A 21,620-nucleotide genomic window follows, 5' to 3' on the forward strand; every position below is an offset into this window, starting at 1 on the left:
CGGGGAAATCCCGCTCCTCATCAGCCGATCGGGGAAGTGAAGCAGCAACGACGCTAGTCAGGAACCGGGCCGTCTCCGTCCTCGACTGGATAATCACTGTGCTCTTGGTTAAGTGCTTACTCTATTCCAAGCACTGTACTAAGCGCTGGGGTGGATACCAGATAATCGGGCCAGAGACAGTCCCTGGGAGCCACATGGGGCTCGTGGCCTAAATAGGAGGGAATCCTCTAGACTGTAAGCTCACTGTGGACAGGGAACGTGTCTACCAACTCTGTTATATTCTACTTTCCCAAGTGCTTAGTACAGTTGTCTGCATGCAGTAAGTGCTCGATAGATACAACTGACTGATTGAATCCCCTTTTCACAGATCAGGTAGTTAATGCAGAAGGAAGTGACTTGACCAAGGTCACACAGCGAGAAAGTGGCAGAGCCAGGCCCTCTGATTCCCAGACCCATTCTCTTTCCACTACGCCCCCATAATCCTGTCCTCTGTACCCACATGCCAGATCGGGAAGCCACACTTCCCGCACGCCGTTTGCGCAGTTGGCATGGAAGACTACCGGCGCTGTGGTCCCGGCATCGCAGAGAAGCAGCGTGGCTCAGTGGAAAGAGCACACGGGCTTGGGAGTCAGAGGTCAATCAATCAATCAATCAATCAATCGTATTTATTGAGCGCTTACTATGTGCAGAGCACTGTACTAAGCACTTGGAAAGTACAAATTGACATCACATAGAGACAGTCCCTACCCAACAGTGGGCTCACAGTCTAAAAGGGGGAGACAGAGAACAGAACCAAACATACCAACAAAATAAAATAAGTAGGATAGAAATGTACAAGTAAAATAAATAAATAAATAAATAGAGTAATAAATATGTACAACCATATATACATATATACAGGTCACGGGTTCGAATCCCGGCTCTGCCACATGTCTGCTGTGTGACCTTGGGCAAGTCACTTAATAATAATGATGGCGTTTATTAAGCACTTACTATGTGCAAAGCACTGTTCTAAGCGCTGGGAAGGTAACAAGGTGATCAAGTTGTCCCATGGGGGGGCTCACAGTCTTAATCCCCGTTTTACAGATGAGGTAACTGAGGCCCAGAGAAGTGAAGTGACTTGCCCAAAGTCACACAGCTGACAATTGGCGGAGCGGGGATTTGAACCCACGACCTTTGACTCCAAAGCCCAGGCTCTTTCCACTGAGCCACCCTACTTACTTCTCAGAGCCTCAGTTACCTCATCTGTAAAATGGGGATGAAGACTGTGAGCCCCACATGGGACAACCCGATCACCTTGTATCCCCCCCAGCGCTTAGAACAGTGCTTTGCACATAGTAAGCGCTTAACAAATGCCATCATCATTATTATTATTATTATTATTATTATTATATCCTCTTGAGGGATCCCAGCCATACAGGAACGATACAGTAAGATGGGATCTCACTGCCATTTGCCGGTGGCTGCCGTGGGGAGCAGTGTGGCCTACTGGATAGAGCTCGGGCCTTGGAGGCAGGAGGCCTGGCTTCTAATCCCACCTCTGCCACTTGCGTGCTGCGTGACCCTGGGCAAGTCACTGTACTTCTCTAGGCCTGTTTGCTCATCTGTAAAACGGGGATTAAAACCTTGTCCTCCTTCTCCCTTACACTGTAAGCCCCATAGGGGACAGGAACTTGTCCCACATATCTGATTACCTCGTATTACCCTTAAATATAATAACAATAATAATGTTGGTATTTGTTAAGCGCTTACTATGTGCAAAGCACTGTTCTAAGCACTGGGGTAGATCCAAGGTAATCAGGTTGTCCCACGTGGGGCTCACAGTCTTCATCCCCATTTTACAGATGAGGGAACTGAGGCCCAGAGACGTTAAGTGACTTGCCCAAAGTCACACAGCTGACAAGTGGTGGAGCACGACCTCTGACTCCAAAGCCCGTGCTCTTTCCACTGAGCCACGCTGCTTCTTAAATATCACAATTACTATCAGGAAGCTCATTGTGCGCAGGTATTGTGCCTGCTAATTCTGTTGTATTGTACTCTCCCACGTACTTAGTAAAGGGCTCCGCACCCAGTGAGCGGTCAATAAATACCATTGATTGATTGATTGATTAAAAAGGTTTTCTAAAGAGGCAACTGGCCCCGCTCCTGGACTGGCTCAGGTCTTGGCTGGGTTGCAGGGGGGAAGGGTCTCTCTCCACAGTCAGCATCAGTTCCGTAGCTCGGTGCCTAAAGAGGGGGTCCCTGTGGTGACAAGGGGTGGCTAAGGGCAACCCTCGAGCCCCCGCACTGGTGAGATGCCATGGAGAAGCAGTGTGGCTCACTAGAAAGAGCACACGGGCTTGAGAGTCAGAGGTCATGGGTTAAAATCTCAGCTCTGCCAATTGTGAGTTGTGTGACTTTGGGCAAGCCACTTCACTTCTCTGTGCCTCAGCTACCTCATCTGTAAAATGGGGATTGAGACTGTGAGCCCCACTTGGGACAACCTGATCACCTTTGCCTCTGATCAGTGAACAGTGAAAGCAGTGAACAGTGCTTTGCAAAAAGTAAGTGCCATCATTAATCAATCAATCAATCAATCAATCGTATTTATTGAGCGCTTACTATGTGCAGAGCACTGTACTAAGCGCTTGGGAAGTACAAATTGGCATCACATAGAGACAGTCCCTACCCAACAGTGGGCTCACAGTCTAAAAGGGGGAGACAGAGAACAGAACCAAACATACCAACAAAATAAAATAAGTAGGATAGAAATGTACAAGTAAAATAAATAAATAAATAAATAAATAGAGTAATAAATATGTACAACCATATATACATATATACAGGTGCTGTGGGGAAGGGAAGGAGGTAAGACGGGGGGATGGAGAGGGGGACGAGGGGGAGAGGAAAGAAGGGGCTCAGTCTGGGAAGGCCTCCTGGAGGAGGTGAGCTCTCAGCAGGGCCTTGAAGGGAGGAAGAGAGCTAGCTTGGCGGATGGGCAGAGGGAGGGCATTCCAGGCCCGGGGGATGACGTGGGCCGGGGGTCGATGGCGGGACAGGCGAGAGCGAGGTACAGTGAGGAGATTAGTGGTGGAGGAGCGGAGGGTGCGGGCTGGGCAGTAGAAGGAGAGAAGGGAGGTGAGGTAGGAGGGGGTGAGGGGATGGAGGTGATGGAGAGCCTTGAAGCCCCCAAGGGTGTCATTATTATTATTATGGCTGATTATCAGCCAAACTCAGACATTCCTCTTCGAATGACCATCAAAACAATTTGATTGTGGCAGCTTGGGGGAAAGGGTGGGCAGGGCCGGAGGCGCCGACAGCCCGCCCCCACCAAACTGGGCTCCCAGAGCCGAGGGGCCAGTAGGCCCCGAGTCTGGGCATCGGGGCTTTGTCCTGGGTGGTCGCGGTGGAGGAGGGGGTGATGAAGCGCTTAGTACAGTGCCCTGCACGTAGTAAGCACTCAATAAGTATCACTGATTGGTCGACTGACCACCCCATTGGGCGCTTGCTAGTGCTGTTAGTAAAGCCGACGAGAAAAGTCAAATCGGAATTTCAGGAATAAGAACAGTGAGATTTGTTTGGAGAAGCAGCATGACTCGGTGGAAAGAGCCCGGGCTTTGGAGTCAGAGGTCACGGGTTCAAATCCCGACTCTGCCTATTGTCAGCTGTGTGACTTTGGGCAAGTCACAACATCTCTGGGCCTCAGTTCCCTCATCTGTAAAATGGGGATGAAGACTGTGAGCCCCCCCGTGGGACAACCTGATCACCTTGTAATCTCCCTAGTGCTTAGAACAGTGCTTTGCACATAGTAAGTGCTTAATAAATGCCATCATTATTATTATTATTCAGCGCTTACTATGCGCCAAACACCACACTAAGCACGGGAGTAGATGCAAGATCATCAAGACGGACACAGTCCCTGTCCCCCATGGGGCTCACCATCTAACAGGGAGGGAGAACAGGTACTGAATCCCCATTTTACAGATGAGGAAACTGAGGCACGAAGGAGTTAAGTGACCAGCCCAAGGTCACAAAGCAGGCAAGCAGGGGAGCCACAAAGCAGTAATGCTTTATTTTCTTGCTTAGCGGCCTGGAGTTCTCCTCTCCGGCTGCCAATGAACTGGCCCCCTAGTTTTAGTTTGTGATGGCATTTATCAAAGTGCTTCCTCTGGGCCGAACTCCGGGGGAGATACAACAGGTCCTTGCCCCACGTGAGGCTCACGATCAAAGACGTAGGAAAAGCATTAGCTTAGTCCCACCTTAAAGACTAGGAAACTGAGGCCCAGAAAGATTCAAAATGCCTTGCCCAAGGGCTTGGAACTCCCATCTCCTCTCTTTGGGCCCTGTGTTCTTTCCTGTAGGCTACACTGCCTCGTTTGGTTAATAGTTTGAACAAAGTTAATTTTGCACACCCCCTTTATTTTTTTGGCAGGAGCAAGGGAGTGGGGGAAAAAGAGGTGGAGGCGAACTATGAGAGAGTATAAACTCACTGTGGGCAGGGAACTGTGCCTACCAACTGCTATACTGAACTGTTCCAAATGCTTAGTACAGTGCTTAATACCAGTGACTGAGGGAGACTGGCCTTTATGTGTTAGGGCAAAGAGGAAGGTACCAGGATCAAAACCATTGATTAGCCTCTCGGAGGCGGAGGCCCGAGGTGCGGTGTAATCACTCAGGTAAGGTCAGAGGGCAGGGACAGGAAGGAATCCATCCCTGAACCATTTCTGAATGCTCAACTTCCAAAGATGGAGCCCCAGTCTCACTTCACAGTGAGGAGGCTCTGAGCTTGGTGAAAGCCTATACGACAATAACAACCACGGCAAACAACAACAAGGCAAGTAGGAGCGACGGCCCGGACCGGTACCGGGGGGGCCGGGGTGGGGGGTAGGAGGGCCCTCTGAGCCAGAGGGGCTCATCCCCACCACAGCACGGGCCTGGTTAGAGAACGGTAAAAGCAGGTCTGGTTCAGAAGGCAGACACCAAGGGAGGCTCCCAAAGGAGCTGGAAACCCCGGCCTCCAGTCTGCCTTTTTCAGCCACCTCGTCTGATCTTTGTGGTCTTTAGGGCCCGGGGACGGGGAACCGCCGAAGCTTCTTGCCTTCAGGGCCACGTACCAGCTAGGGATGATATTTGCTTATCTCTGCCAAAGCCCTGTGCTATGAGAAGCAGCTTGGCCTAGCGGAAAGACCAGTGGCCTGGGAGAAGACCTGGGAACTGATCCTAGTACAGTGCTGCTTAGTACAGTGCTCTGCACATAGTAAGCGCTCAATAAATACGATTGATGATGACGATGATCCTGGCTCTACCACTTATGTGCAAGTTGCTTAACTTATCTGTGCCTCGGTTACTTCATCTGTAAAATGGGGATTAATCAATCAATTGTATTTACTGAGCACTTAATGTGTGCACAACACTGTACTAAGGGTTTCGGAGACTAAGACTGTGAGCCTCAGATGGGACAGGGACTGTGGCCAACCTTATTAGCTTGTAGCTACCCCAGTGCTGGCACAGAGTAAGCGCTTAACAAATACCATTTAAAAAAGAAAAAGCATTGGGATAGATATGACACAAGAGGATAGGATCATATAATTCCTGTCCAACCTGGGGCTCACAAACAAAATCTAAAGGAGGGGTTTATGGGCGGAAACTGAAGCCCAGAGGGGTGAAGTGACCTGCCCTCTACACAGAAGGCAGGCCCACGGCAGAGCTGGGACTAGAACCCGACTCTCCTGGCTCTCCATCCCCGAGGCAAACACAGTGGCTACAAAGAGGCCAGCTGGGGAAACAGAGCTTTCCTGTTCCTCCCACGGGGAGAGAGCTCGGCCCCCGCAGAAGACGAAGATCGCCGGAAGGACGGTTGTGCTCTAGTCTCCTCGGTCGGAGGGCCTGCCATTCTCCCCGTTGTGCCAGGGGCCCACAGCTGCTCCAGGAGCCCGTGGCCGCCTCACCAAGGGAGTCCCCGAGTCGGTATGGGGCTCGGCTGTTTGTGGGGGTAGGGTTCTGCTTCGGGCTGCCCCGCCAACAGAGAGCCAGGCCCTTCTCAGTCGGTCAGGGTGTCGGAGCCCTCACACCTCAAAGTCACCGAGGCCCCTGCTGAGCCTCCATCTGGGGCACACATGTGTGTGTGCACGCGCCCGTGTGCGCCTTCAGGGGTGTTGGTCTCCTGGGCCCATTGCCCGGCCAGCCTCCCCGTCGCCCCCGCGGCGCTTTCCGGGCCCCGAGTCCAGGCTCCGGTCAGCGGGTGGGGCACGGCCCGGCGTTGACAGAGCTAGGCACCCGGGTGTACTTACATGCGGTTGATGATCTTGAGGAAGACATCGCAGTCCTGGAGCTGCGCCACGGTCTCGACGGGGTCGGCCACCTGCAGGCTGTTCACCTGGGAGGGAGCGCCAAGGCTGATGAGACCGCAACAGCGGGGGCCGGTTTGGTAGGGGAAGCGGAGAGGGGAAAGGGGGCCCCAAGACCATCATCAGAGGCTCCAGAAGTGGCCGGGCCCAACCGGGTCATCAGGGAAGGAACAGAACCGACCGGCCACCGTCCCAGCTTATAGAAGCGGTGCCAATGAGGCCCGTCCATTCTCGGGAAATTCCCCTCCTGTCTCCTGGCATTTCTTGGGAGGTTCTTGCCCAGGTCAGGCCCAGACCAGAACGCCATCCAGAGATGTGCATCTAGCTTTACTTCTATTTATTCTGATGACTTGACACCTGTCCACATGTTTTGTTTTGTTGTCTGTTTCCCCCTTCTAGACTGTGAGCCCATTGTTAGGTAGGGACCATCTCTATATGTTGCCAAGTTGTACTTCCCAAGCTCTGCACACAGTAAGCGCTCAATAAATACGATTGAATGATTGAATGCCGGCGACCCCAGGGCCACTCTGGCTTCCCTGACACACGAAGGCTCAGCAGACTAGCAGCGTGGCTTAGTGGAAAGAGCTCGGGCTTGGGAGCCAAAGGACGTGGGTTCTAATCCCGGCTCCGCCACTTGTCTGCTGTGTGACCTTGGGCAAACCACTTAACCTCTCTGGGCCTCCGTTACCTCATCCGTAAAATGGGGATTAAGACTGGGAGCCCCACGTGGGACAATCTGATTACCTTGCATCTATCCCAGTGCTTAGAATGGTGCTTGGCACATGGTAAGCGCTTAACAGATACCATTATTACTATTATTAGAAGCAGGTTAAGGCCAGGGGTAGAGGATGGGTGGGCCCTTGCTGCTTCCAAGGGAAGAGGGGTACCTCTGCACCCCTTGGGGCTCTCTGGGGTTGGGGTCAGGGAGAAACCGTGGACCGGGCAGTCTGGGGACACGAACAGGACCCCAAGAGGCGGCAGCCTGCCCGGTCAAGAGCCCCAGGTGTTCAGCAGCAGGGCCGGGCCTGGGGGCCATCCCTGGAATGCAGAACCGCCCGAGCGGGAGCGGGGGAGCGGGCAGGTGGGAAGAAGAGGCCAGAAGGATGCATGGGTTGAAAATGGAGTCCCAAGAGGTCAAGTGGAGGCTGTCAGGATCGATCAATCAATCGCTGGTATTTAATGAGTGCTTACCGTGTGCACAGCACTGGACTAAGCACTTAGGAAGTACTCAAACTTATGACTGTGAGCCCACTGCTGGGTAGGGATTGTCTCTATATGTTGCCAACTTGTACTTCCCAAGCGCTTAGTATAGTGCTCTGCACACAGCAGGCGCTCAATAAACACAATTTATTGATTGATGAGGCCCAGAACCTCTGCCACAAAGGCTGCCTGACGGACAGGATGGGAGAGCTGCCCTAACAACCTGTCTACATGTCTACATGTTTTGTCACCTGTCTACATGTTTTGTTTTGTTGTCTGTCTCCCCCTTCTAGACTGTGAGCCCGTTGCTGGGTAGGGACCGTCTCTATATGTTGCCATCTTGTACTTCCCAAGCTCTTAGTACAGTGCTCTGCACACAGTAAGCGCCCAATAAATACGATTGAATAAATGAATGAACAACCCAGGGGGAGGGCAGGGCATTCCTTCATTCAGTCGTATCTATTGAGCGCTTACTGTGTGCAGAGCACCGTACTAAGCGCTTGGAAAGAACAAACAGTTGGAGCAGTTTATCACTGCAGTAGCGAAGTCTGTGGGGGTCTGTCCGCTTCCACTGTGAGCCTCCCCCCACTTTGTTTTTTTTTAAAATGGCATTTGTTAGGTATTACGTGCTAAGCACTGTCCTACCCACTGGGGTACATACAAGATCATCTGGGTGGACACGGTCCCTGTCCCACATGGGGCTCAGAATCTTACTACCCATTTTACAGATGAGGGAACTGAAGCTCACAGAAGTGAAATGACTTGCCCAAGGTCACGCAGCAGACAAGTGGCTGTGCCGGAATTAGAACCCAGGACCTCTGACTCCCAGGCTCCTTCTCTTTCCAACAGACCCCGCTGCTTTCTCCTTTGAGAAGCAGCGTGGCTCAGTGGAGAAGAGCCCGGGCTTTGGAGTCAGAGCAGAGGTCATGGGTTCAAATCCCGGCTCCGCCAAATGTCAGCTGTAACACTTTGGGCAAGTCACTTAACTTCTCTGGGCCTCAGCTCCCTCATCTGTAAAATGGGGATGAATACTGTGAGCCCCCCGTGGGACAACCTGATCACCTTGTAACCTCCCCAGCGCTTAGAACAGTGCTTTGCACATAGTAAGCACTTAAGAAATGCCATCTTTATTATTATTATTATTATTTGGCATACTGGGGACCGGGGGCTGGGGCTGGATTGATTCCTGTGCAATTCCCCCAAGCCTAGAAGTGTCCTTTGCCCACGGTTAACAACAGGAAGTTCATAAAAGGAAATATACAGAACATTGTACCTAGACGCTTGGGGAAACACACAAAAGCTGAAGTGGCCTCTGCCCTTGAGACACTTTTACAGTAGATATGCCACAGGAAAATGTGTGAGAGGGGACAATCAAAATGAGAAAAATATACGAGAATAAATCCCAATTCAACAATCTCTTTCCTCTCTTTCCGCTCCATCCAAACCACTACCTTGCTGGTTCAATCTCTCATCCTATCCCGACTGGATTACTGCACCAGTCTCCTCTCTGATCTCCCATCCTCCTGTCTCTCCCCACTTCAGTCTATACTTCACGCAACTGCCCGGATCATCTTTGTGCAGAAACGCTCTGAGTATGTTAGTCCCCTCCTCAAAAATCTCCAGTGGCTGCCTGTCAACCTACAAATCAAGCAAAAACTCCTCACTCTCAGCTTCAAGGCTGTCCATCACCTCACCCCCTCCTACCTCACCTCCCTTCTCTTCTTCCCCAGCCCAGCCCGCACCCTCCGCTCCTCTGCCACCGCTAACCTCCTCACCGGGCCTCATTCTAGCCTGTCCCGCCATCGACCCCTGGCCCGTGTCCTACCTCTAGCCTGGAATGCCCTCCCTCCGCATATCCACCAAACAAGCTCTCTTCCTCCCTTCAAAGCCCTACTCACCTCCTCCAGGAGGCCTTCCCAGACTGAGGCCCTCCCCTTATTCCTCTCCTCCTCCTCCCTTCTCCATCGCCCCCCTCCCTCCCTCTGCCCTACCCCCTTCCCCTCCCCACAGTACTTTTATCTATCTATTTTATTAATGACACATATATAGCCATAATTCTATTTATTCTGATGGTATTGACACCTGTCGACTTGTTTTGTTTCGTTGCCTGTCTCCTCCTTTCTAGACTGTGAGCCCGTTGTCGGGTAGGGACCGTCTCTATATTGCCAATTTGTACTTCCCAAGCGCTTAGTCCAGTGCTCTGCACACAGTAAGCGCTCAATAAATACGACTGAATGAATGAATGAATGAATGAAATAAGTCTGCGACAAACGGATAAGTATGTTTTGGGGAGGGATGAAGGAGGAATTAGTTAGGGAACTAGGGAAGCAGCATAGCCTAGTGGAAAAAGCACAGGGCCGGGAGTCGGGGCACCTGGGTTCTTATCCCAGCTCCACCACTTGCTGGCTGTGTGACCTTGGGCAGGTCACTTAACTTCTCTGGGTCTCAGTTCCCTCCCCTGCAAAATGAGGATTCAAAACCTGTTCTTCCTCCTACTTAGACTGTGATCCCCATATGGGACCTGATGATCTTGTATCTACCCCAGCACTCAGTATGGTACCTGGTACATAGTAAGTGCTTAACAAAGGCCACAATTATTGCCGATTTGCACTATCCAAGCGCTTGGTACAGGGCGCCGCACACAGTAAGTGCTCAAATACGACTGAATGAACGAATTATTATGTCGCTAAATGCGTCTCAGTTTCCTCACTGCAAAATGAGGATTCAATACCTGTTGCTTCTTCCTACTTAGACTGTAAGCCCCACATGGGACCAGATTATCCTGCATCTATCTACTCCAGCACTTAGAACAGTGCTCGACACATAGTAAGCAGTTTAAGAAGTACCATTAAAAACAAACAACAACCACAAAACATCTCTTGAAGGCAGTGGCTTTTTAGAAGCATTTTGAAGGGGAGGGAAATAGTTTGGTGAAGTTGGAGGCAGAAGGGCGAGGGGGTGCAGAAGAGTTAAGGGTGAAGGAGGTTTGCTTTGGGAGGAGGGTGAGCTGGGTTGGGGCCGAAGAGGGCAAAGAGGGAAGAAGGCGGCTGATATAGAGTCACCCGCAGAAACATTTGGTGTGTACAGTTATCAGCTGTCTCCTGCTGTGTGACCTCAGGCGAGTCCCCCTGTTCCCGACTGTGAGCCGGTTGTTGCGTAGAGATTGTCTCTATCTGTTGCCAAACTGTTCTTTCCAAGCGCTTGGTACAGTGCTCTGCACACAGTAAGCGCACAATAAATACGACAATGAATGAATGCAAGTCACATAATTTCTTTGTGCCCGTTTCCTCAGCAATAAAGTGGGGATCATAAGAGCTGCCGTTCCTGGCCCCTCAGGAATGTGGGGAAGACTAAGTTGGGAAGACTAAGCGCTTAGTACAGTGCTCTGCACACAGTAAGGGCTTAATCAATACGACTGAATGAATGAAATGAATCACGACAAAATAAGATCATTCTATTTGAGTGCTTACTGTGTACCGAGCACTGCACTAAGCGCTTGGAAGAGAACAATCTACGAGTTCGTAGACACATTCTCTGCCCACAAGGACTTTACAATCCAGAGAAGGAGATGGACATTAAAATAAATTAGGCTATGGGCTGAGGGTGGGATAAATAAAGGGTACAAATCCAAGGGCAAGGGTGATGCAGGAAGGAGAGGGATTAGGGGAAATGAGAGTTTAGCTGGAGAAGGTCTCTTGGAGAAGATGTGATTTTAGTAAGGCTTTGAAGGTGGGGAGTGAGCATTCATTCATCCATTCAATCGTATTTATTGAGCGCTTACTGCGTGCAGAGCACCGTAATAAGCGCCTGGGAAGTACAAGTCGGCAACATAGAGAGACGGTCCCTACCCAACAACGGGCTCCCAGTCTAGAAGGGGGACAGACAACAAAACAAAACATGTAGACAGATGTTACAATCGTCAGAACAAATAGAATTAAAGCTAGATGCACATCATTTAACAAATAAATACGTACAAGTAAAATAAATAGAGTAATAAATCTGTACAAATATATATATACACAAGTGCTGTGGGGAGGGGAAGGAGGTAGGGCGGGGGGGATGGGGAGGAGGAGAGGAAAAGGGAAGCTCATCTGTTGGACATGAAGGGGGAGGGAGCACCAGGCCAGAGGCAGATCGTGGGCAAGGGGTAAGTGACGAGATCGAGGTACAGTGAATAGGTTGCCATTAGACGATCGATGAGAGTAGCGAGGTAAGGTAGGAAGGGAGAAGTGTTGCCAAAGCACACTGGAAAGAACGGAATGCTCTACAAATGGAAGGTGTTCTTTTTTCCCCCGCCAGCTGTCTGTGGACCGACCAGGGAACATGGACAGATACCGCTGTGGGAAGACCTGAGGATCCTCCCAGAGACGCATATCCAGCCACCGCCTTTTCTGGAAATTAAGCTGCCCGGCCTGGTTCGGAAGTTGGAGCCAGACTAATTAGGGTTAGGCCAAGCTCTCAAGGGCCGTTCAGCCAAGCAGGCAATCATCAGCAGTGCCAATTATGAAGGACTTACCATGTGCTAAGAACTGGGGTAGACCCTCATCTGCCCTCCCCCAACCCGCCCCCGGCAAAGGGTTCCCACCCCAGAGGGCTCACGGTCTTAAAGGGAGGGAGAGTACGTCAAATCTCCATTTTACAGATTACAGAACCAAGGCCCAGAGGGGTCAAATGCCTTACCCGAAGCCGCACAACAGGCCAGTGGCTGCCCCACTGGACCTAGAACCCAGGCCTCCAGGCTCCCAGATTCCTGCTCTGGCCACTAAACCACACGGCCTCTCAACAGGTGGGAAGACAGAGTCCCATCATGCCCAGAAGAGAGGCAAAGTAATGAGACTGACCTGACACCTGTCCACATGTTTTGTTTTGCTGTCCGTGTCCCCCTTCTAGACTGTGAGCCCGCTGTTGGGTAGGGACCGTCTCTATATGTTTCCGACTTGTACTTCCCAAGCGCTCAGTACAGTGCTCTGCACACAGTAAGTGCTCAACAAATGCGATTGAATGAATGACTGTAAACTCCCTGTGAGCAGGGAATGTGTCTGCTAGATTGTTATATCATCCTCTCCCAAGTACAGTGCTCTGCACGCTGTAAGCACTCAATAAGTATGATTGATTTCTTCAGGAGCCTGGAGCAGGGGGGCTGCCAAGGCGAGGGGGGGAGGAAATGCAAGCAGAGGGGAGCCAGGCCAGGACACTCACCCAAGAGAGGAGCGCAGTCACCCGCGTGGTGTGGAGTGACATCTTGGTGGCACCCGCTGCCCTGGGAGGCCCTCAGCCCTGGAGCCTGGGAGAGAACAGAGATGTTAAGGGGGCTGCGCCTGGCCAACCCTCCCAGTCTGCTGGAGATGAGCTGGGGGGAAGAAGAGGAGAAAGAGGGAGGGAGGGAGGGAGGGAGGAGGGCCTAGGAGGGTTTAGAGTAGAAGGTCTGAAGCCAGTCACAAACACCCATCAGGTGTTTATATCCTAACTCTTATATCGTAGGCTCCAGAGTGCTTTAGTACAGTACTCTGCAGACAATAAGTACTCAATAAATGCCATGGATTGATAGATCCATGACTGGAGGGAGCAGTGGGGGAGACTGGTCTCCTTGCCCAGACCCACCAGGGGGCAGGGGCTTGTCTGTCTGCCCCCAATCCAGACTGTAAGCTCTTTGAGAGCAGCGATTAATGTTTGTTTTCCTCTGTGGCTCACTTCCAAGCACTTGGCTTTGCCCAGGACTGTGCACGCAGTCAACATTCAATAAGTGCCACCGATTGACTGGGTCCTCCCACTCCCCACCACCAGAACACTGGAAGAGGAGACATTCTTGCACCTGGACACAGTCAGGATCCCGTGGGCCCCCCACCCACCCACCCAGGGTGCGCATGGGACCCCGAGCCGGTCAGGACCAGGTGGCCCAGGCACTCCAAGGCCCCCACCAAGGGAGGGGACGGCAAAACCGAGTTGGGCTTAGACTCAACACTCCCTCTTCCACAACAGCTGCCTGAGCCAGCTACCAGTGACCGCCCATCCTCGGCAAGCTCCTGCCCAACCGGGCCCGCATGTGTATGCGAGGGACCAATCCCAGCTAGGCCCCACCGCCAGGACAGTGGACAGCCAGAGAGGAAGCCGCTTGGTCCCGAGCCTCCCACGGGGACTTGGGAGCAGGGGCCACTGAGAGGCCCCAGGAAGGAGGCTCCTCCCCTGCCCGGCCTGAGATCTTTGAGTTCTCAAATGGAGGAGCACAACTTTCTGTCCCACTCCCCCTGGGACTCTGCCTGGCTCTACAGGGAACAAAGGAGAAGGAACCACCCCACCCCGACCCATGGTGGTGGAGGAGGGGTAATCTCGGGCCAGATCAAAGGGCACAGGTGGGCCCTGATCCAGACGTGGAGGATGGAGCGGTCTGTCAGGAAAGGTCAGGCCGTCGGCCTCGCTGGACTGAGAAAAAGTCCCCAGACGGCAGCAACGGCCCGGGCTCGACCTCAGCCCAGGCACTGTGGCTTTAAGTGGGTGTTGGCCAGTACCCAGGGATCCCAGCCAGCCTGCCCCCCCATCCCCCGCCCCCACTGAAAGGAGGCAGGCCACACCCAGGAGACACGACGGACCAGGACGAGGAGAATGGAAAAACACTTCTCAGCCGGTCAGCCAGCCAGCCAGCTTGCTGTTGGAACAGCGAATGTTTCATGGCAGGCTGCTCTGACGATGGTCCACAGCCCTTCCCCTCCCTTCTCCCTCCAACTGTGCCCCCTGAGGGGGCCTCCAGCTTCTCCCAGAGGTCCTGGGGGCCAGGCCACACTCCCCTCTCGCTGCCCCCAAGGCTCAGCCCTGCCCAGGGAGCTTAGTTGCTCCCAGCCTGAGGGGCTCCCCCGACTGTCAGGGAACGGACCCTGGGGAAAATACTCCAAGAAAGAGCCCTGCTCTCTCCACGCAAGTGGGCAGAACTGGCAGCCGGCAGGTTCACCTTCTCCTGACTACCTACTGTTCACCTACAGCTGGTGCCAGGCTGCGGGACCCAGGCATCATTCACCTCTGGCCCATCAGTGCCAAGGGAAGGGGAAGAGGACCCCCTCATCACTTTACGCCATCCTGAATGCTAGTCTCACAACCTCCAAAGGCCAGGGGACCTAATCCTAGAAGCATCTTGGACCCCTCATCACTTTACGGGCCTGATCCTAGAAGCATCTCGGACCCCTCATCACTTTACGCTATCCTGAATGCTAGTCTCACACCCTCCAAAGGCCGGCAGGCCTGATCCCAGAAGCATCTTGAATGCTAGTGTCACACCCTCCAAAGGCCAGCAGGCCTAATCCTAGAAGCATCTTGGACCCCTCTTATCCCCTTATGCCACCCTGAATGCTAGTCTCACACCCTCCAAACCACCCTAGAAGCATCTTGGACCCCTCTTATCCCTTTACGCCATCCTGAATGCTAGTCTCACACCCTCCAAAGGCCGGCAGGCCTGATCCCAGAAGCATCTTGAATGCTAGTGTCACACCCTCCAAAGGCTAGCGGGCCTAATCCTAGAAGCATCTTGGACCCCTCTTATCCCCTTATGCCACCGTGAATGCTAGTCTCACACCCTCCAAAGGCCGGCGGGCCTGATCCCAGAAGCATCCTGATCGACCAGAAACCAGCTGGTAATGACCAGGTAAATACCGCCCCAGTTCCTCACCCAGCTGCCCCGCCTTCTCGGGGACTCTTCTAGACTGAGAGCCCACTGTTGGGTAGGGACCGTCTCTATATGTTGCCAACTTCTACTTCCCAAGCGCTTAGTACAAGTGCTCTGCACACAGTAAGCGCTCAATAAATACGATCGATTGATTGATTCTCCAACTCCCTGCAGAAGACCCTGTCCAAAGGCAAGCGGCCGATCCCGAAAGATGTTCCCCGTGGTGGCGGGGCTGCCTCACCTTCCTGGCAGGATGCCTGGCCTGGCCAGACCCCGTCCCCCGCCCCCCATCCAAACACCCACAGGCGCACACTCTAGCCCTGACCTTGGCTCAGCTTCCCAGCAGCCCCCCCGTAGGACGGTGGGCAGCCGGGGTGGCAGGCCCCCATCAATCAATCAATTGTATTTATTGAGCGCTTACTGTGTGCAGAGCACTGTACTAAACGCTTGGGAAGTACAAGTTGGCAACATATAGAGACGGTCCCTACCCAACAGTGGGCTCACAGTCTAAAAGGGGGAGACAGGCCCGGGGCCCACTGAGCCCGGGTGAGGAGGCGGGTGGCGGACGGGCAGGGCCAGGAGGCTGTGCTGGCCTCCTCCCCCGAGGTGGGGGCAGAGGCCCGGGGAGGGAGAGCCCTTCCCCGGGGCCCAGTGCAAGGGGCCCTTTGGCTTGGTCCTACGGTAGGAAAAGCAGGCAGGCCGCCGTGGACCCCCCTCACCCCACCTTTCTTAGCCCTTGGCCCATGGGGGGGGGGGGCAAGGACCCCGAGGGGATGGGGGGGACGCCCCTGGGCCGGGATTACTTTCCTCATCCGCCCGTCCCCCGCGGCCTCAGAGCAGTCGGACCCCTCCGGCCAGGGGGCAGGATTGGCGGATTGGGCCTGTCCCCGTCCTCCTCCTCCGCCCGCGGACCCCCGCCGTGCCCAGCCGTGCCCCCGGGGCCTGCGGGGGCAATGTGTGCGGGGACGGCGGCCTTACCGGACTTCGAAAGCCAAGGGTGGGAAAGGCTTTGAATCCGCCATTACCATTTAATTCCCGAACGGGGGGGCGGGGAAGGGGGAGGAGGAGGAGGAAGGGGGAGGACGAGGAGGGAGCAAGCCACACACAAAAGAAAAGTTGTCGCCACAGCCGGCCTGCCGGGGGGAGGAGCAGAGGGGGGGGGGGTTGTGGGGGTTCGGGGGTCGGGTCGGTGGGGTCCCCCGGGCCAGGAGCGGGGAGCGCCGCGCCGGGACTCCGCTTTCGTTAAAGGCGCCGCTCCGGCCCCGCGGGAACAGGAAGTCGTTGGGAGCGGGCTTATTAATAATAATTAAGATAATAATAATAAAGATGGCATTCGCTAAGCGCTTACTATGCGCCGAGCACTGCTCTAAGGCGCTCACTACGTGGACGAAGCACCGCCGCGGGCGGCTGGGCGGCTGGGCAGTGCCCGGAGCTTGCGGGGTGGGCATCCCCATCCCGGCCTCGTGGCCCGGGGGGCCCGAAGGTCGTGGGTTCTAATCCCGGCTCCGCCGCTTCTCTGCTGGGTGGCCTTGGACAAGTCACTTCACTTCTCTGGGCCTCAGTTGCCTCGGCTGTAAAATGGGGATTGAGACCGTGACTCCATATGGGGCGGGGGCTGCGTCCAACCCGATTTGCTTGTATCCACCCGGTGCTTAGTACTGTGTCTGGCGCCTAGGAAGCACTTAAACACCACAGCTATTACTATTATTATTACTATTATTATTATTATTATTTCACGGACTGGGTCCGACCTGATGATCTTGCGTCTACCTCGGCACTCTGTGCAGTGCTTGGCATGTAGGAGGGCTCTGCCCGCACAACCCCTCAGTAAGTAGAAGCATTGTGGCTCAACGGAAAGAGCACGGGCTTTGGAGTCAGAGGTCGTGGGTTCAAATCCCAGCTCCGCCACTTGTCAGCTGTGTGACTTTGGGCAAGTCACTTAACTTCTCAGTTACTCAGTTACCTTATCTGTAAAATGGGGATGAAAGACTGTGAGCCCCCAGTGGGACAACCTGATCAGCTTGTATCCCCCAGCACTTAGAACAGTGCTCTGCACATAGTAAGCGCTTAACAAATACCATCATCATTATTATTATTCTTATTAATAAATACCACTGATTGAAAGTGCTCAACGAATGCCACACTTCTTATCTGATGGCCACGCAGCCTAGAACTCCAAACCCAGTCCCACGGGGGATTCTGTGGCCAATCCCACCGGCAGGCCATCCCGGGGCACCTCTCCCCTCGGCCGCTGAAACAAGAATCCTGGGCACGTTTGCGGCTTGGCCTACGGGGCTCGGATGCCCAGAGCCTTCTGGCCATGTGTTAGGGTCCAGTTGGTACCAGCCACATTCCCGACTGGCTGACAAGACCAGACCTCATGCTGCTGCCCGGATTATCTTTGTCCAGAAACGCTCTGGGCATATTACTCCCCTCCTCAAAAACCTCCAATGGCTACCAATCAATCTGCGCATCAGCCATAAACTCCTCACCCTGGGCTTCAAGGCTGTCCATCACCTCGCCCCCTCCTACCTCACCTCCCTTCTCTCCTTCTACAGCCCAGCCTGCACCCTCCGCTCCTCCGCCGCTAATCTCCTCACCGTACCTCGTTCTCGCCTGTCCCGCCATCGACCCCCGGCCCACATCCTCCCCAGGGCCTGGAATGCCCTCCCTCTGCCCATCCGCCAAGCTAGCTCTCTTCCTCCCTTCAAGGCCCTGCTGAGAGCTCACCTCCTCCAGGAGGCCTTCCCAGACTGAGCCTCTTCCTTCCTCTCCCCCTCGTCCCCCTCTCCATCCCCCCCCATCTTACCTCCTTCCCTCCCCCACAGCACCTGTATATATGTATATATGGTTGTACATATTTATTACTCTATTTATTTATTTATTTATTTTACTTTACATATCTATCCTATTTATTTTATTTTGTTAGTATGTTTGGTTTTGTTCTCTGTCTCCCCCTTTTAGACTGTGAGCCCACTGTTGGGTAGGGACTGTCTCTATATGTTGCCAATTTGTACTTCCCAAGTGCTTAGTACAGTGCTCTGCACATAGTAAGCGCTCAATAAATACAATTGATGATGATGATGATGGACCGGGACAGGGACAAGAGGCAGTAGAGCGTGCCCCAGGGGTACCCCCTCGCCCCCATCCCCTGCCCGGTAGACACAGGGTGTCTTGAGACCTTCCAACCTTCAATGCGTCCAGCCTTGTTGGCAAGCAGCAGGGCCAAAAGGGTGCCAAGGGATGGCCCAGCTAGCTAACAGGCTGCCTTCACGCCTGCCCGCCTTCAGCACCGTGCGAGGCCGCCCACAGTCCGAAGAGCCTCTGGCCTCCAGCTTCTCAGTTTGACCAATGGGCCCCAGGCCATTCAGATCCAGAGCAGGGCACGAGTATCCTCTGCACTGGGATCCTGTTTCCAAAAGAAAGCCCAGGGCCCAACCTCACCTCCTTGGTCAGGGCCCTGCAGCCCTCCCTCCCCCGAGGGCTTACTGCCTGGATCACAGCGAGGAAGAGGAATCTTGGGGCAGCGGGGGGAGAGAGACATCATCATCATCATTATCAATCGTATTTATTGAGCGCTTACTATGTGCAGAGCACTGTACTAAGCGCTTGGGAAGTACAAATTGGCAACATATAGAGACAGTCCCTACCCAACAGTGGGCTCACAGTCTAAAAGAGACAACCACAGTTTAATGTTTGTCTTCTGTTCTGGCTTTAGCAGGAGCTCAAACTAAATACAAAGGCACCCAAAGAGCTCAAGGCGGCTTAACCCCACTTCTGCCAAAATGTGAATACATTTTTTTCTTTCTCTTTTTTAAATCCAGCCCATGTGCAGCTCTGATTCCGGGCACACTGTGTAGTCCGGGAACTTGGACCGATCCACGCCACCGGCCGAACCCCCAAAATCCTGGGCCTTCCCCAGTGTCATCCACCCACACCGGCAGACTGGTTTCTCCGTCTCGGCCTGCTGGCTGCAGACGCCAAGCCCTGCTCCGCGCACCCCTAAAGGGCAGCAGCTGTGCTCGGAGCCGGCCTCCGTCCGGAGAACTGCCATCTGTGCTCTGCCCTGGTTCTCCCCAACCTGGCTGGATCAACTCACAGGCTGCTGGAGTAAGCGGGAAGGGACCCCGAGAGAGTATCTGGCCCAAGACCACTGCCGCTTTCCCTTCAAACCTATCTACCAACTCAGTTGCATGGTACTTTCCCAAGTGCTTACTGCAGTACTCTGCACACAGTAAGTGCTCAATAAATACCACCGATTGATTCAAAAGACACTGAGGGAGATGCTCCCACCAACCCACGGAGGCCCTGGGCTGGGGGGTTGGATCCTGACAGACCAGAAGTTCTTCCCCCATCTCTGCTGAGCCTCCGTCGGGCTTTGATCCAGACCCCATTTGTTCCTAGTACAGCCCCAGACACCTAGACCATTCCCTCAAAGCCACAGCGGGTCTTTCTGCCCTTCAACTCCAGACTAAACTTTCTCTATCTAGTCCCACTTCAGACTGAAGGAAGAGCTCCCGGCCCCACACTTAAGCAGTGGCAGACCTACCAGGGCAGGGGAGAGTTGGCCTCGGCCCCCCGCCCCTCTCCAGTCAAGGGGGCGGCCCTGGAGCATGGGGGGAAGGGAAAGGGGAGCCCCCCCTCTCACTCTTTGGGATAATATTCACTGTGTTATTTGTTAAGCGCTTGCTATGTGCCAGACACTGTACTAAGCACTGGGGAGGATACAAGCAAACCTAGCTGGAAGGTGAGACAGAGAGCAAGGAGTCCAGGTTGGTGGGTCCAGACGGGGAGAGAGGCCCGAAGCAAGCGCAAAGCCCCAGGAGGTTATTCTTGACCATCCTTCCCCACAGGGCCCCCTCCATCCCTGCCAACCCTGCCCTACTCCCCTCCTCCAGGCTGGCCTTCCCACGGATGCAAAGAGCTTTTTTCCCTGACAGGCCGAGCCCCGAGTCCCAGAGTGGGAAGCCTCGGAGAGACACAGAGACGGGGGACCGGCTTTGTGGCCAGGAGTCGGCGGACCCACCTCAGACAGGGTGGAACTCGGCACCCAGCACCGAGGACAAGCCGGACGACAATCGCTTGCCCACATGACTGCCCCCCTTCCTGAAAGCCCGGCTCCACCCCATCACACCCAAAAGTCTCGGAGGGGCTTCAGGGTGTCTCCGGGGGACTCCCAGAAGGAAGCCCAGCTCACGGTCAGGGTCGGTCAACGGATCTGAGCGTCTCAGCCCCGGGGCCTGCCTCCTTGGTATCCCAAGGAGTGCACAAGATTGTGCACTCCTTAAGGGCAGAGAGCCAGTCTTCTACTTTCAGGTGCTCTCCAAAGCTCTGAGCACAGTGCTGTGCACACAGTGCACACTCAAATAGAACTGGGTGACTGGTCTGTATTAACATGCGTGAGCTGACTTGCTGGGCAGACAGGAACCAAGGCCTCCTTGAGGACAAGCAGCATTCATTCATTCAATTGTATTTACTGAGCGCTTACAGTATGCAGAGCACTGTACTAAGCGCTTGGAAAGTACAAGTTGGCAACATATAGAGACTGTCCCTACCCAACAATGGGCTCACAGTCTAGAAGAGAGCTGTCAGTCTGGAGGCCACGGGGTTGACCTGGTTGACCTGAGAAGCTTCTGCTTCTGGGTGCCCGCTTAGACTTTCTGCTAGGCTGTCGGTCCAGGGGCAGTGGCAGAGTCCCCGTGGACACACTTGGCAGTTATTCTTAGTTCTCTATTTGCTAAGTGTCTACTATGTGGCAAGCAAGCAAGCACCGGGGAGGATACAAGTTCATCAGGTAGGGCACAGCTTAAGTTGGGGGAGGACAGGCACTGAATCCCCATTTTACAGATGAGGAAACCAAGGCACAGAGAAGTGAAGTGACTTGCCTCAGGGGACACAGCAGACAACTGGAAAAGCTGGATTAGAACCCAGGTCCTCCGACCGGCAGGCCCGGGCTCTTTCCACTAGGCTACGCTGCTCCTTTCAGGCCCAGTGTTTCATGGGCAGGCAGCCAGGTATATACGTATTGATTACTCTATTTTATTTGTACATGTTTATTCTATTTATTTTGTTAATATGTTCTGTTTTGTTCTCTGTCTCCCCCTTCTAGACTGTGAGCCCACTGTTGGGTAGGGACTGTCTCTATATGTTGCCAACTTGGACTTACCAAGCGCTTAGTACAGTGCTCTGCACACAGTAAGCACTCAATAAATACAACTGAATGAATGAATGAACTCCTGCTGCATACGGATTCATTGATCCTCCAGAGACGAATGGGCAAGAAGAACCGTCAGCCACTCTCCATCCCCCCACCAATGCCCATTAGCAGTGCCAACCCCCAAGCACAGCCGGCAGTAACAATGACCCAAACAACTCCATGGTTTCCCCTAAAACAACAAGAGACCTAATAATAATTGTGGTATTTGTTAAGGCCTTACCAAGTG

General features: G+C 53.7%; 1 protein-coding gene across 5 annotated transcripts in view; it reads right to left on the reverse strand.

Moving 5' to 3' along the window:
• NUMA1 (nuclear mitotic apparatus protein 1) overlaps positions 1–21,620 on the reverse strand; it is a 59,283-nt gene that overhangs the window by 20,889 nt on the left and 16,774 nt on the right. For 4 of the 5 annotated variants that reach the window (XM_038767265.1, XM_038767290.1, XM_038767282.1 and 1 more), the window contains exons 2-3: positions 12,726–12,810; positions 6,270–6,355 (exon numbers count right to left, since the gene is read on the reverse strand). In XM_038767265.1, coding sequence (XP_038623193.1) covers positions 6,270–6,355; positions 12,726–12,767 — 128 coding nt within the window. In that variant the 5' untranslated portion in view covers positions 12,768–12,810. Of the gene's footprint in view, positions 1–6,269; positions 6,356–12,725; positions 12,811–16,155; positions 16,181–21,620 lie in introns of those variants that run through there. The other variant, XM_038767273.1, reaches the window with a different exon arrangement.

Source organism: Tachyglossus aculeatus, chromosome 2 (assembly GCF_015852505.1).
Source record: "Tachyglossus aculeatus isolate mTacAcu1 chromosome 2, mTacAcu1.pri, whole genome shotgun sequence".
In the NCBI taxonomy this organism is placed as follows: domain Eukaryota; kingdom Metazoa; phylum Chordata; class Mammalia; order Monotremata; family Tachyglossidae; genus Tachyglossus; species Tachyglossus aculeatus.